Raw genomic sequence first — 15,665 nt, 5'->3', positions numbered from 1 at the left:
GACTGGAAAATTGTAAATGTCACTCCACTCTTTAAGAAAGGAGAAAGGCAGCAGAAAGGAAATTATAGACCAGTTAGCCTGACCTCAGTGGTTGGGAAGATGTTAGAGTCAATTCTTAAGGATGAGGTGATGGAGTACTTACATAGAAACATAGAAAATAGGTGCAGGAGTAGGCCATTCGGCCCTTTGAGCCTGCACCACCATTCAGTATGATCATGGCTCTGAGTTGATCCAACTCAGAACCCTGTACCTGCTTTCTCTCCATACCCCCTGATCCCTTTAGCCACAAGGGCCATATCTAACTTCCTCTTAAATATAGCCAATGAACCGGCCTCAACTGTTTCCTGTTGCAGAGAATTCCACAGATTCACCACTCTCTGTGTGAAGAAGTTTTTCCTCATCTCGGTCCTAAAAGGCTTCCCCTTTATCCTTAAACTGTGACCCCTCGTTCTGGACTTCCCCAACATCGGAAACAATCTTCCTGCATCTAGACTGTCCAATCCCTTTAGAATTTTATACGTTTCAGTAAGATCCCCCCTCAATCTTCTACTTGGTGACACAGGGCAAGATAGGACAAAGTCAGCATGGTTCCCTACAGGGAAAACCCTGCTTGACAAGTCTGTTGGAATTCTTTGAGGAGATTACAAGTAGGATAGATAAAGGGGATGCAGTGATATTGTATATTTGGACTTTCAGAAAGCCTTTGACAAGGTGCCACACATGAGGCTGCTTACCAAGTTAAGAGCCCATGGCATTACAGGAAAGTTACTAAGATGGTTAGAGCATTGACTGATTGGAAGAAGGCAGTAAGTAGGAATGAAAGGATCTTTGTCTGGTTGGCTGCCAATGACTAGTGGTGTTCTGCAGGGGTCAGTTTTGGGACCACTTCTTTTTATGCTGTTGTGGTGAACTACATATACCTGTCTGGACACGCCCCCCCCTCCCCCGCTGACTGCTCCTGTGGCTCCTCCCACAGACCCCTGTATAAAGGCGATTGGAGGCACTGCTCCTCCCTCAGTCTCCAGGATGTTGTGTGGTGGTGTCTTGCTGCTAACGGTGCTCTCTTCCAGCCAATAAAAGCCTATCTCGCCTCACGTCTCCGAGAGTTATTGATGGTGCATCAGCTGTATATCGATGATTTAAATGATGAAATAGAAGGTTTTGTTGCCAAGTTTGCGGATGATATGAAGATTGGTGGAGGGGCAGGTAGTGTTGAGGAAACAGGTAGGATGCAGATTAGGAGAATGAACAAGGAAGTGGCAAATGAAATACAGCGTTAGAAAATGCATGGTCATGCACTTTGGTAGTAGAAATAAATGTGCAGACTATTTTCTAAATGGGGAGAAAATCTAAGAATCTGAGATACAGAGGGACTTGGGAGTCCTTGTGCAGAACACCCTGAAGGTTAACTTACAGGTTGAGATGGTGGTGTGGAAGGCAAATGCCATGTTAGCATTCATTTCAAGAGGTCTAGAATACAAGAGCAAGGATGTGATGCTGAGACTTTATAAGGCACTGGAGGGGCCTCACCTCGAGTATTGTGAACAGCTTTGGGCCCCTCATCTTAGGAAAGATGTGCTGGCATTGGAGAGGGTCCAGAGGAGGTGGTGAATCTGTGGAATTTGTTACCACGGGCAGCTGTGGAGGCCAGGTCATTGGGTGTATTTAAGGCAGAGATTGATAGGTTCTTGACTGGACATGGCATCAAAGGTTACGGGGAGAAGGCCGGGAACTGGGGTTGGGGAAGAGGTAAAAAGGATCAGCCATGATTGAATGGCGGAGCAGACTCGATGGGCCAGATGGCCGGATTCTGCTCCTGTGTCTTCTGGTCTTACTTGTTGTTGCTTATAGGAGTACAGTGCTCTTTGAAACACATGTGGGTGTCACGGGAGGGGGGGGGGGATCAGTGAGTTACTGAGGGGTGCCAGTGGCTCTGCAGAGCAGTAATTACTGCTGCTTGTGATCAGTGTCAAGGTCTGACCTGATTACGGCCTAATCAGTAACGTGGCTTGACGGGAAGATTAAAAAAAACTGCACACACACTGCTCGCAACATTAACCCCAGAGCGAAATTAACCCCAGCTGCTGAAAGGATCAAGAGAAAAAAAAACAAATATCATAAAAACCTGCAGATGCTGGGAACCTGAAGGAAAAGTGGAAAATGTGGAAACTCTCAGGAGGTCAGACAGCATCAATAGGAAGCTTACACATTTCCCCTGTGAACATCCCATTTCTCACCAAATGCTCCTGTTTCCTTCCACACCCCAAAGACATTCCAGTGGGTCAGTTCTTTACTATAAACTCCCTGGTGTGGGTGCGTGGCAGGAGAGTTGGTGGGGCGGGGGGTAGGTGGTCAGTGGTTAGTGCTTTAGGAGTCAGCATCAACTTGATTGACCAACTATCATCAGTAAATGTGGCAGCTGTGAAGGATTGATATTGCTTCTATAATTTATTTATTTATTGTTTAATACATTTATTTAATCTTGCTCATGCCAGCATTGTTTCTTCCCCATTAGAAATCATGGTAACACAGCCCTCTCCGATGTTCAATGCAATTTCCTCAGCTTATCCATACAGTGGATGAAGCTATATGTACCTCAAAACAATGCCATCTTTCCCGTTTGTAATCTGCAGTGACTTGGGTTCCTCCCTCACCAAATAATTTTCTGCAGGGGTTCAGAGACCTGCTTGGGATCAAACCTTACTCCTTCCTGATTTCAGATATCATTGGTCATTCCTTCCTGATTTCTGACATCATCACTCATTCCTTCCTGATTTCTGACATCATCGCTCATTCCTTCCTGATTTCTGACATCATCATCACTCACCCCTTACTGCTCGGGACATGTCCTTTTCTCATTACTACCATCAGGGAGGGGTTTAGGAACAGCAAATCATAACCACGAGTGTGGCATGGTAGAGTAGTGATTAGCACAACGCTTTTCAGCGCAGGCGACCAGGGTTCAATTCTGGCTGATGCCTGTAAGGAATTTGTACGTTCTCCCCGTTTCCCCCGGTGCTCTGGTTTCCTCCTACAGTTCAAAGACCTACTGGTTGGAAGGTTAATTGGTCATTGTAAGTTGTCCCGTGATGAAGTTTGGGTTAAGTTGTGGAATTGCTGGAGGGCCTATTCTGCACTGCGTCTCAACAAACAGACAAACAAACAAACAGATAGACTCTGCAGAAGCTGGAAATCCAGGGGAGCACACAAAATGCCGAAGGAACTCAGCAGGTCAGGCAGCAACTACGGAAATGAATCAACAGTCAACATTTCTGTCGAGACCTTTCTTCAGGGCTGTGGAAAGGAAGTGGGAGGGAGATGCCAGAACAAAAAAAGGTGGGGGTAGGGGGGAGAGGATAGCTGGAAGCCTGAAGACCCACACTCAACGCTTGAGAAACAGCGTCTTCCCCTCTGCCACCAGATTTCTGATCGGGCCGTGAACACTACCTCGCTACTCGCCTTTCGCGGTATTATTTCATGTAACTGATAGTAATGCAATGTCTTGCATTGTGCCGCTGCCAGAAAACAACACATTTCACAGCACGGTCCGTGATGATAGACCTGATTCCTTCCTAAAGACGTTTGTGCTCCCAATCCATGTGTCCGCATCGGATTTCTGAATGGACATTGAACCCATCAACACTACCTCACCGCTTTTTTTTTTTCTCTCTTTTTGCACTATTTAGCCTAACTTCAAAAATATATAAATACTTACTGTAATTTACAGTTTTTATTATGCATTGCAATGTACTGCTGCAGCATGACAACAAATCTCACAAAGTACTTCACGCCAGTCATACTGAACTTGATTCTGATTCTGTAGCTACATAACAGTCTTCAGGCGCTTTATCCTTAAACACTTCGGCAGCATTGCAGTTCGTGTGTTACTGGAGCAACACACAGATTTCTGGATCCCAGAACAGGAGTTTGAATCCCACCACAGCAGCTGGGTACTTTAAAAATAAGTCATTAAATGGATTTGAGGCCAAGCAGAAACGGATGGGCTGGTTAGAAACGCATCTGGTTCACAAATGTCCTTCAGGAATAAAAATCGAAATATTGGACTCCAGACCCACTACTGCGGTTGACTTAACTCTCTCTTCAGGTGAGAGGCAATTTGCCATTGGGCAAGAAAAGGGATGCAGAGCATCACTATATACAGATAGAGATGGGGCAGATAAACTCTTGATGGGTATAGAGAGCTCTGTGGGGACCTGGGTCTGAGGGAGTTAGATTGAACCTGAAAGAAAGGCCAATTCGATAGTGCCTATGTTGGGATTCTGGGGATAAAAGGAGCAGATATCCGTGCTAACTCCGCTGCATTTTACAGCTGCAGCGAGCTGGTGGAGGGCAGAGAACTGACAGGGGGTGTCACATGGAAAACATGCCCCACCACTGAAACCCTGGCTGGAGGCAGGATCAGTGGGGAAAAGGCACCAGGTGTATAGTCTCCAGATCTTCAGCTTTCCACGGTCTGAAATATAACTGAACACACATTTCTGGATGACAAGGTTAAATCATTAAATACTTCCCCTTTAAGATCACCAACTTGACCATGTCCCTGACCTAGAAATTGTTTAGCACTTTAAAACACAAACTAAATGCACAGATCAGGGACCCCTTGCCTTTATTCTGCAATATTCTAATGCATACACTTTAGAATTGCGTATCCAGAGCTTTCTGCATGATTACAGGTAGAATTATACATTACTCCTTAATCATCTAAGAAGCCTGAGGCCTTAAACCTAACCTCGGCCATGCTGAGGCCTTTGAAAGTCACAGGTTCCATTAGGGCCAATGAGGTAAGTTTGCCTGTGAGTAACAGGTGATACAGAATCGTTATGGGAACTACTAAAAACGCTACTGAACACCAAGTCTTTGCTTAAAACTAAATTGGACTGGTACTCGATGGAGTTCAGAAGGATGGGGGGGGCGGGGTGGATCTCACTGATCAGATATGAAAGGCTTGGATAGAGCGCATGTGGAGAGGATGTCTCCAGCAGTGGGAGAGTCTAGGATCAAAGGCACAACCTTGGAATACAGGGACAGCCCTTTAAAACTGAGATGAGGAGGAATTTCTTCAGCCGGGGGTTGGTGGGTCTATGGAATTCATTGCCACAGAGGGCTGTGGGGGCCAAGTTATTGGGTTTACTTACGGCAAAGACTGATGGGTTAAGGGTTACTGGGAGAAGGTGGAAGAATGGGGTTGAAAAATGACCAGCCAATGGTGGAGCAGCTCGATGGGCCAAATGGCCTAATTCTGCTCCTCTGTTTTATGGAATCTTTAACAAACTGCTTGGCCAAGGCCTCTGTGTAAAGTGAGCCCCCAGCAGGGCATCTCAGTGATGCCTTGGCCAGACTAGTCTTAGAGAGGGTCTTTTTCTTACTTCATTCAGAGATATCCTTCCACTTCATCCAGCTGACAAAAGAAAAACAATGATGCTTATGATTTATTTTAGGACAGGAGTCATCCGCTGCTGGAGTTTGTCCAGCTCATTATTTTCTTACTCCTTTGCTGTGGGAGGTGCGAGTCCCTGTTTCCATGACAGTACACTGTGCAGGCTTGCCATACATAGGCTGTTTACTGTGAACTCCAAGAGCTGGCAGGGCCATCATAATTATGCAACTTCCCTCGATCCGGTCGAAAATGTGAAATAAAAACCAAACACACACACACACAGAGAACAAAGTAACCACTCTGCTCAGCATCATTTCAGCGAGCTGCACATTTTAGTGTGTCTTGTTCAAGTGCTGCTCTGTTTTAATCCGAGTGTTTCATGTCGGCCAGTTATGTTTGCAATGTCACCCCTCCCTTCGGTGGAAAGGTGACAGGGAACGTGCTTATTTGGGCCCATAGAGATCAGATTTGGTTCATTTCAGGCTTTGTGTAACATGTGGAAAGGAGCCCAAATAATTTATTTTCTTTAGTAGATAGGTACAATTTGTATATCACTGCATTCAGAAGCTGCGATAGATCCCTGTAGATATGTACTAATTGCCACTCGCTCCACCAAATTCCATCAGCATCTGGTTTGTACCTGCCTGAGCATTTTCAACCCCATTCTTCTACCTTTTCCCTGTAACCTGTAACCAATCAAAAACTTATCAATCTTTACTTAAATAAACCTAATGACTTGGTCCCCACAGTCATCTGTGGCAATGAATTCCACAGACCCACCAACCCCTGGCAGAAGAAACCCTTCCTCATCTCCGTTCTAAAGGTTTGTCCCTTTATTTTGAGGCCTGTGCCCTCGATCCTAGACTCTCCCACTACTGGAAACATCCCCTCCACATGCAATCTATCCAGGCCTTTCACTATCTGGTTGGTTTCAATGAGATCTCCCCACCCCCACCCATCCTTCTGAACTCCATCGACAATTTGGTTTTAAGAATGGTCTTGGTGTTCAGTACTGTTTTTGCCTTGCAGTGAAAATAAACCCAAATTTACAAATCATTGCTATCTCAAACCCTTCTCGATGAGAAGGCTCTGCTTTTCTTAAAAAATGTTTTTGGGTTGGCCTCGGACTTTCACAACCTTGAATGCTGTGTCTGAGATATCCGAACGATACTCTGAAGTAGATGCAGAAGGGTTGCTGATTCCATTACTGTAGAGTGCAGAACATGGTGCCTCATCTTCTGACGAAAACTGAGACCACGGGGAACGCCCTCACACAGAGATGCAGTAAGTTGGGATTCAGGCCCCCCAGAATTGCAGCAAGTACTGAACACACACAGCTTTCAAGACTGCCACCAACTTTTCTCAAGTTTTGAGGAATATGAATAAAAGGATCCTTAAGAAGTTAGGACACGTGATCTCATCAAAGTGTTTGGTGCTGCCACTAGCGCTGCAGGGTTACAGATCTAGTAACCCGGATTTGATCCTGACCTTGGACCCTGTATGAAATTTGAACATTTTGAATGCCGGTCCTCTGGTTCCCTCCCAAGGATGAACTATTTGGTGGCCAACTTTCCAGTGTTGCCCCTAGTGTAGTTGGCTGAAGAAGCAAGAGATGTTAGAGGGGGTGTAGTGGAAGAAATCACAGGGAAATAAGAGGTGCAGAGGGAGAATGGGACCTGCACTAAAAGGCCCTATCGTTTTCATGGGCAGATAGTCTCCTTTGTCACAGGAAATACAAAAATAAAGAGACAAATAGAACAGCAGATTCACTAAACCAAACAGGTCTCTTTCCTTGGCCCTACACATACAGTGTGTTTGTGCAGATTTACACAGATTCTTTTGACTGAACAATTTAAGAATTGATTTGAGTTGCTCACTGCTGGGTTATGAGAGTTTAGGAGGCGGGGTGGGGGCTGCTGACAGTGATATTTGGCTTAACCGATGGTGTCCTTGGCTGAGACCAGTGTCTTTGCCCTGCTCTTAATCGGTGTCTTTCTGTTTTAATCAGCTTTTGCATCCTCGGAGATGGCCAATATGACTGGGAAAAGGAAAATATTATTACTTAAGATATTAAGTTCTTTGCTTTTCAAAAAACAAGTTTGCTTGCGTTTAGCCCGTGGCAATATCCACAACATGATGAATTTTATGTGTCGATGGAATCCAGAGCCCTGATTTGCATGGATCAGTGGATGCTGGCTTGGTCTCTTTCCAAGTACATCCTCACAGCGCCCATCCTCCTTACCCGGTTCCACACATAAAATACGGACAAAAAACATCCTGGGCTCTAGATGTCAGCACTTGCACCTCCTGGGAAAGTTGGACAGAGTCTCTCTCCTCCCTGCTCTTACGTATATTCTTGTGGCCGAGAGTCCTTAATAGAGGATTGGTTAGTGGCTTTTTCAAGTTGTTTAGAGCTGATGTACCATCTGGGAAATAAGTTGGCACAGGGAACAAAATATGTTGATCTTCTCAGGAGAAAAAGGTATTGACTTATTATTGTTACATGTACAAAGATACAGTGAAAAATTGTCATGCAGATAAAATGATTACACAGCGTATTGAGCAAGAATAGGTAAAACAGTAACAATGCAGATTAAAGTGTAAAAGCTACTGAGAAGATACAGTTGGGTTAGACGAAAAAGTGCGGGATCATAACGAGGTAGATTGTAAGGTCAAGTGTCCATTTTATTGTACAAGAATCTGCTAACAATGCGATACAGTATCATAAGCTTTCCGTAATCCCAAGCCAGGTTTCTCCAAACCTACTAATTACTGTTATATTTTAGCGAAACCAAAATTAGGAAGTGCAAAGTAAGAATTAAGTCATTGAAAAGACTGAACTCACTGTCACCAATATTCAGAAAGCTACTGTAAAGCAGAGGAAATCTCCTTGAACTGCTGGCCATTTCATGCTTGTAGGATTGTGCTGACATTGGAGAGGGTTCAGAGGAGGTTCACGAGAAAATAGCGGGAATGGAAAGGTTATCGTATGAGCAATGTTTGAAGGCTCTGGGCCTGTACTCGCTGGAATTTAGAAGAATGAGTGGGGATGCCATTGGAAATGTTGAAAGGCCGAGGTAGAGTGGATGTGAAGAGGATGTTTCCTTTGGTGGGTGGTGGGCGGGGGGGGGGTGGTCTAGGACCAGAAGATACAGCCTCAAAGTAGAAGAAACTCTGTTTAGAACAGAGATGAGGAGGAATTTCTTTAGCCAAAGGGTGGTGAATCTGTGTAATTTATTGCCACAAGTGACTGTGGAGGCCAGGTCACTGGGTGCATTTAAAGCGGAGGTTGATAGGTTCTTAATTAGTCAGGTCTTGAAAGGTTATGGGGAGAAGGCAGGAGGATGGGGTGGAGAGGGCAATGGATCAGCCATGATGAAATGGCACAGGAGACTTGATGGTCTTGTTCGGCTCCTATGTCTTATGGTCTTAAAGTCGTCCAAATGATGCACTTTTCTGAATATGGAAAATGGTGGGTGACCAGTGGCTGAATATTACATTTCTATTGAGTTGTGCTTGGGACATGTAATGAGTTATCTTCCTGCGATTATCTTCACTATAGCAGTTCAACAATGTGGCTCAACGCCACCTTCTTGAGGGCAACTAGGGATGGACAATAAGCACTAGCTTAGCCAAGGATGTACACATCCCTGGAAGTGAGAGTGCTCTGGAAAGCTGTAAAAGAGGAATTATCTGGGGAAGGTTCAAGACATTTCTAAGCCCAAGCTATCCAGAGCTTGGTATCAGTCACTCCTCAATTACTGTTGTCAGTCAGGGCCCCTGCAAAGTTGGTTTGTGTGGGAGAATAGAAGCATGTAGCAATAGTGTAGTCTGGGGAAAAGCAGTGAATTCAGGCAAAGTATTGAGAAGATTGGTCTGAATTGAATGGAACTTTTGTCTGATCAGGATGAGCTCTTGTCCTCACAATCTACCTTGTTGTGATCCTTGTACCTTATTTTCTGCCCGGACTGCAATTTTGCCCTGTCTCTAACGCTATATTCTGCATTCTGTTTTTGCCTTTCCTCTTGTACTAACTGGATGTACTTATACTTTGAAATGCTCTCTATGGGTGGCAAAGTTTTTCACTGTGCACGTGCCAATAACGAAGTTCAAATTTCAAAGTAAATTTATTATCAAAGTAGGTTTCCCCTGCTGTCCGAAGGTGGAGCGTTCCTATGAAACCGTTTGTAAGCCAAGATGTCGTAAAGCGAAGGAGCAATTAGCATTAATTTATATGGGAAAAATTTTTGAGCGTTCCCAGACCCAAAAAAAACCCTACCAAATCAAACCCACTAACACACAAAACCTAAAATAACAGTAACATATAGTAAAAGCAGGAATGATATGATAAATATACAGCCTATATAAAGTAGAAATATTGTAGGTACAGCGTAGTTTCACTTAGCAGAATCGGGAAGACAGCGAGCCAAAATCAATTTGGAGAAAAAAATCGGCACTGACACGCATGTGCACACAACTGCCCGCACAAGGCTTCACGGTCATGGTAGTCTTTCTCGGGGTAACCACACGTATAAAGCGGGCGGCTTTTTTCTCGTAAAAGCAAAAATCCTCTTGGGTTAGCGAAAACAGGTACTAATGTAGGCCTTTCGTAACAGCGATCTGTCGTAAAGCGAACGTTCGAAAAACGGGGGGGGGGGGGGGGGCCACCTGTACATATATGTCACCATACCTTACCTTGAGATTGACTTTCCTGCAGGCATTTACAGGGGAAAAAAAGAAATGAAATCAAATTTTAAGAAGGACTGTGCATAAACAGACAAACAACGAATGTGCAAAAGAAGCCAACCTGTGCAAATAAAAGTAGTGCTGTGAACATGAGTTGCAAAGAGTCCTTGCAAGTGAATCTGTTAGCCATAGAATCAGTTCAGAGCAGTAGTGAATGAAGTTATCAACACCTTTTCAGGAGCCAGATGGTTGTAGGGTATTAACAATTCCTGAATCATGCAGTGCGGTTCCTAAGACTTCTGTATTACCCACCCCCTCCCCCCCCCCGCCCTATGGAAGTTAACCAATTACCCAAAAAAAAATCCAAAATAGAACGGTTTCCCAAGACAGAATCTATCACTTTACAGGAGACAAAAGTAAATCTGCCAGTTTTGAAAAATATGTTGGCTTCCCCTTATACTGAAGCATCACTTTGAGAAATTATTTTTGCTTGGTGCAAGAAGTCCTCGTGCTCATTGTCACCCCCATGTTCAGATGGTGACCCTTATGAGCCGGCCTTCGCTTTCTACCTGATTCACGACAGTCCCCACTGGATAGTCACCAAGCTGTGTGGGCAGCTGATCCACCTTGTACAGACGTAACTTCTTGTCGTAGCACAGTCTGGAATCCGATTTGGCATTGTCTTGCCAGGTAGCCTGAGACCAGACATGAATCCCCTGATAGTATACAGGCTGAGGGTGCCATAAAGGGGAGACTCTCTGACATTTCCAGTACCGCATAGCTACCTCCATCTCAAGATGAGCCACTAAGGAAGAAAAGGCTTATAATTACCATGACCTTACCGTTTCCAGCAGTGCGTTACAGCTAATAGAGTGCCTTTTGAAGTTTGCCCATGCTTAGCAAACTTGCATACAGCAATTTCCCACGAGTAGCAGAAGAAAATGACCAGAGAATGTATTTAAGTGACATCAAATAAAGGAAAAATTTACCCGAACTCTAACAAGAACCCACCTTCAATAATTGCTGTGGGACCCTCAACAGGAGGATTTAGGTTATATTGTGGTCTTGCCTCACTTCCACATTCAGCACGAGAATGCCAGGCTAGATGTTGTGGACAGTGCTGTAAATGAAGGTCAATAAGCTGTTAGTTTGGATATAGTCCTGGATCATTATGCCTGTGTGGCAGACAATTTAAAAATGCTCCAACCAATCTGTTTACTCGTTCCAGATTGATGTTCTCAAGGCAGACTTGGAGAGCGCAGAATGGAAGATTCTGGAAAACCTAATTCTGGAAAACGTCATTGAAGAAATTGGACAGCTAGTCTTCGCAATACATCTACACTGGCCCGGGTTCGAGGTCAGCGGGGGTGACAATGATGTGGTTCGATACTGGTACAGCCTGCTGAAGGAACTGGAGCTCACGGGGTTCAAACTTTTCCGGAGTTACAAGAACGTAAATAAGCCTCAGATCTTCCTACAAAAGCAGGTTTTCAATGCCAGTAGCAGCTACGTCCTCAGCTGGGTGAATACCCGGTGGGGACAGCATTGAATCTGGAGATAGCTGCTGGTGCCTTGTGCCCAGTCCAAGCCTCCCTGTAATCGACTGGTGAAAATAATTGTGAATTCCTTCAGAAGGATTAAACTATTCCAAAGAAAAGCAGTTTGAGACTTCACAGCAAGAACTGGATACATTGGCTGCTTATTTCCTTGCCTATTGGTGGTAAACTGAACTGATTCGGACGTGATTGGCACAGTACTGGCTATGTGACCTCATGGACAAGATTAGGTTTTTGGCAAACTAAAGGCCAGACTGAACATTACGTTGTGTGGGATGTAGTTCTCAGGGTTGACAGTTACCAACGCTGGTGACAACCTGATAAATGTTACCGAAAGAATTAAAGATGTTCAGGTATATAATTTTTTTCAATAACTTGCCTCCATTTTCTTCCACCCCAAAATTTTCACTTACAAATAGATGTCACAGATGTCAAAATTGTTTTTGTGCATATGTGAAATGGGTTGAAATAAGCTGCATTTTATGACCGAGGAACTAGACGTTTGTGAAGTACTTTGCTCACAGAGTATGAATTCAAATTACAGACGTTGTCCTGGAGGAAATTTAAGAATCTGTTTATAAGTACAAGGTCTGGGACTAGGGTACAGTGAGGGAATAGGGCTGATGGGGTTGCTATACGAGAAGCTGACTCAATGGAATGAACAGCCTTTTTCAATGCTGCAACAATCCTATTGTTCTATAATCTTATAGCAGAGAGATACATGGCCAAAAATTCTTAATTAACCTTGTAAGAAGAAAAGAAGGGCTCTGATAAGGAAAAATAGTTAATCCCAGTGGTTGCAAGGCCAGTAATTAAGTTGAAGATGGCGCTGAGGCAAGGAGAGAGTTTGAACAAATCTAACAGCTGTTCCTGGCATAATGGCCAGAACGGCCATGGCACATAAGACACTGGGAAATGGAAATAGTACAAACAGGTATTTGATGACCAGCATGGAAAAGATGGGGTAAAACGTCTGTTTCCCTTTTGAGAACATATGATTTTCTTCCTGCATCTATCTACAGAATGCGGCAGGGAAAAAGTGCAAGGACATTCAATTCCTGAATAAAATGTTATGTGAAATAAAAACAGAAAATACTGAAAGCATTTAATAGATCAGGCTGCATCTGTGGAAAAAGAAACACAGTTAAGCTTCAGATCCATAAAACATGGGAGCAGCATTATTACATTTGCTGACGATACTGATCTCAAATAATAACGAGGCAGCCTACAGAAGCAAGTCATCACCCTGACACAGTGGTGTCATGAAAACAACTTCTCTCTTAATGTTGCAAAAACAAAGAATCTGGTTGTGGACTACAGGAGGAATGGAGACAGGCTGACCCCTATTGACATCAATGGATCTGGGGTTGAGAGGGTGAATAGCTTTAAGTTCCTTGGCATAAACATCACTGAGGAAATCACGTGGCCTATACATACTGGCTGTGTTGGTGAAAAAGGCACAACAGCGCCTCTTTCACTTCAGATGGTTGAAGAAGTTTGGTACGGGCCCCCAATCCTAATCACTTCCTGCAGGGGCACATTTGAGAACATCCTGACATGCTGTATGGAAACTGTACTTCCCTCAATCACAGGACTCTGCAGAGAGTGGTGTGGACAGCCCAGCAGATCTGTAGGTGTGAACTTCAGGACATTTACAAAGAAAGGTGTGTAAAAAGGACCTGAAGGATCATTGGGGACCCAAGTCACCCCAACCACAAACCGTTCCAGTTGCTACCATCCAGGAAACGGTACCACAGCATAAAAGCCAGAACCAACAAGCTCCGGGACAGCTTCTTCCACCAGGCCATCAGACTGATTAATTCCTACTGATACAACTGTATTTCTATTGTTATATTGACTGTCCTGTTGTACATACTATTTATTATAACTTACTATAAATTGCACATTGCACATTTAGATGGAGACGTAATGCAAAGATTTTTACTCCTCATGTATATGAAATGCAAGTAATAAAGTCAATTCATTTCAATTCATTTGGCCAATCAAGTCTGCTCTGCCATTTCATCATGGCTGATCCATTTCCTTCTCAACCCCATTCTCCCGCCTTCTCCATGTAAACTTTAACACCTTGACTTATCAAGAATCTATCAATCTCCACCTTAAGTATACCCATTGACCTGGCAATGAATTCCACAGATACACTACCCTCTGGCTGAAGAAATTCCTCTTTATTTCCATTCTTAACGGACATACCTCTATCCTCAGGCTGTGCCCTCTGGTCCTCGATTCTGTCAGCATAGGAAACACCTTTTCCACACCAACTCTATGTAGACCTTTCAACATTCAGTAGGTCTTAATGAGATCTCCCCTCATTCTTCTAAATTCTAGTGAGTAAAGGTCCAGAGCCGGCAATCGCTCCTCATGCAATAAGCCTATCATTCTTGGGAACCTCCTCTGAACCCTCTCCAATGTCAACACATCCTTTCCTAAATAAGGGGCGCCAAACTGCTCACAATATTCCATGTGAGGTCTCACCAGTGTCTTATAAAGCCTCAGCATTACATCCTTGCTTTTATATACTAGACCTCCAGAAATGAATGCTAACATTGCATTTGCCTTCCTCACCACCAACTCAGCTTGCAAGTTAGCATTAGGGACTCACAAGACCCCTTGCATCTCTCATTTCTGAATTTTCTTTAAGGAGTCTACCAAAGCGCATGACCGTACACTTCCTGACACTGTATTCCATTTGTCATTCTTTTCCCATTCTCCCGCTCTGTCCAAGTCCATCTGTAATCATCTCTGCTTCCTCAATGCTACCTGCTCCTTCACCTATCTTTGTATTGTCTACAAAGCTCCAATTCCATCATAGTCACTGGCTCCTTTCATTCCCACTCTTTGCCTCCTGCCAATTAGCCAATGATCTATCCATGCTAGTATCTTTCCTGTAATACCATGGGCTCTTAGCTCGTCAAAGGCCTTCTGAAAATCCAAGTACACAATATCCACCAATTCTCCTTTGTCTCTCCTGCTTGTTATTTCCTCGAATCATTCTTACAGATTCACCAGGCAAGGTTTCCCCTTAAGGAAATCATGCTGACTTTGGCCTATTTTATTATGTGCCCAATCAGTGAAAGAGCATGAAAAGAAGCAAGACTTTCATTGAAGTCTGCAGCTGAACATAAAAAAAGGTAGCGCTTCCCAGCAGTTTTCGGAGTTATTTTGCCCAATCAGTGAGCAGAATTCATTAGAAAGGGTGAATAAAAATAAGGCGGGGACAAGCGGAGCGGCCATTTTGTGAGCGGGCCGGTGTTGGAAGAGCTCATCAGACTTCAGCGAGGTAATTATCTGGTAAGCTTCTTATTCTTTATTCTTCATTCCTCATCAGTTAGTGCAGTGAGAATGGCTCCAGGGGCTGCGTTTTGTTCTGTGCGTGAGATGCGGGAAGTCTAGGAGACCTCCAGCTTCCCAAATAACCACACCTGCACCAGGTGCACCGAACTGCAGCTCCTCAGAGAGCGTGTTAAGGAACTGGGGCTGCAGCTCGATGACCTTTGGCTCATGTGGAAATGACAGGAGCTAAAGGGAGCTAGTCACCCATAGGTTGCAGGAGGCAAATAACTGGGTGACTGTCAGGAGAAGGAAGAGACATGGGCAGCTAGGGCAGAGTACCCCTGTGGCCATTCTCCTCAGTAATAAGTATACCACTTTGGATTCTGTTGAGGACAATCTACGAAGGGGGAGCCACAGTGGCTGGGTCTCTGGTGCTGTGGCTCAGAAGGGAAGAGTGATGAAGAGGACTGCAGTAGTGACAGGAGATTCCATAGTCAGAGGAACAGGAATGAGATTCTGTGGACACTAAAGAGATACCCAGATGGTATGTGGCTTCCCAGGTGCCAGGGTCAGGGATGTCTCGGACTGGGTCCATGGCATTCTAAAGGGGGAGCATGAGCAGCCCGAAGTCTTGGTGCAAATTGGCACCAATGACATAGGTAGGAAAGGTGACGTGGTCCTGAAGAGAGATTTTAGGGAACTAGATAGAAAGTTGAAGAGCAGGATCTCCA

At 44.4% G+C, this 15,665-nt stretch overlaps 1 protein-coding gene across 1 annotated transcript in view; it reads left to right on the top strand.

Moving 5' to 3' along the window:
* The window catches only part of mettl24 (methyltransferase like 24), a 113,782-nt gene extending 100,152 nt beyond the window's left edge, over positions 1–13,630 (top strand). The window contains exon 5 of the mRNA XM_073055903.1: positions 11,313–13,630. Coding sequence (XP_072912004.1) covers positions 11,313–11,633 — 321 coding nt within the window. The 3' untranslated portion in view covers positions 11,634–13,630. The remainder of the gene's footprint in view (positions 1–11,312) is intronic.
* Positions 13,631–15,665: the final 2,035 nt, after the last annotated feature.

Source organism: Hemitrygon akajei, chromosome 9 (genome assembly GCF_048418815.1).
Source record: "Hemitrygon akajei chromosome 9, sHemAka1.3, whole genome shotgun sequence".
Lineage (NCBI taxonomy): Eukaryota > Metazoa > Chordata > Chondrichthyes > Myliobatiformes > Dasyatidae > Hemitrygon > Hemitrygon akajei.
The sequence above is the reverse complement of the archived record's forward strand: the minus strand, read 5'-3'. Positions and strand labels throughout refer to the sequence as shown.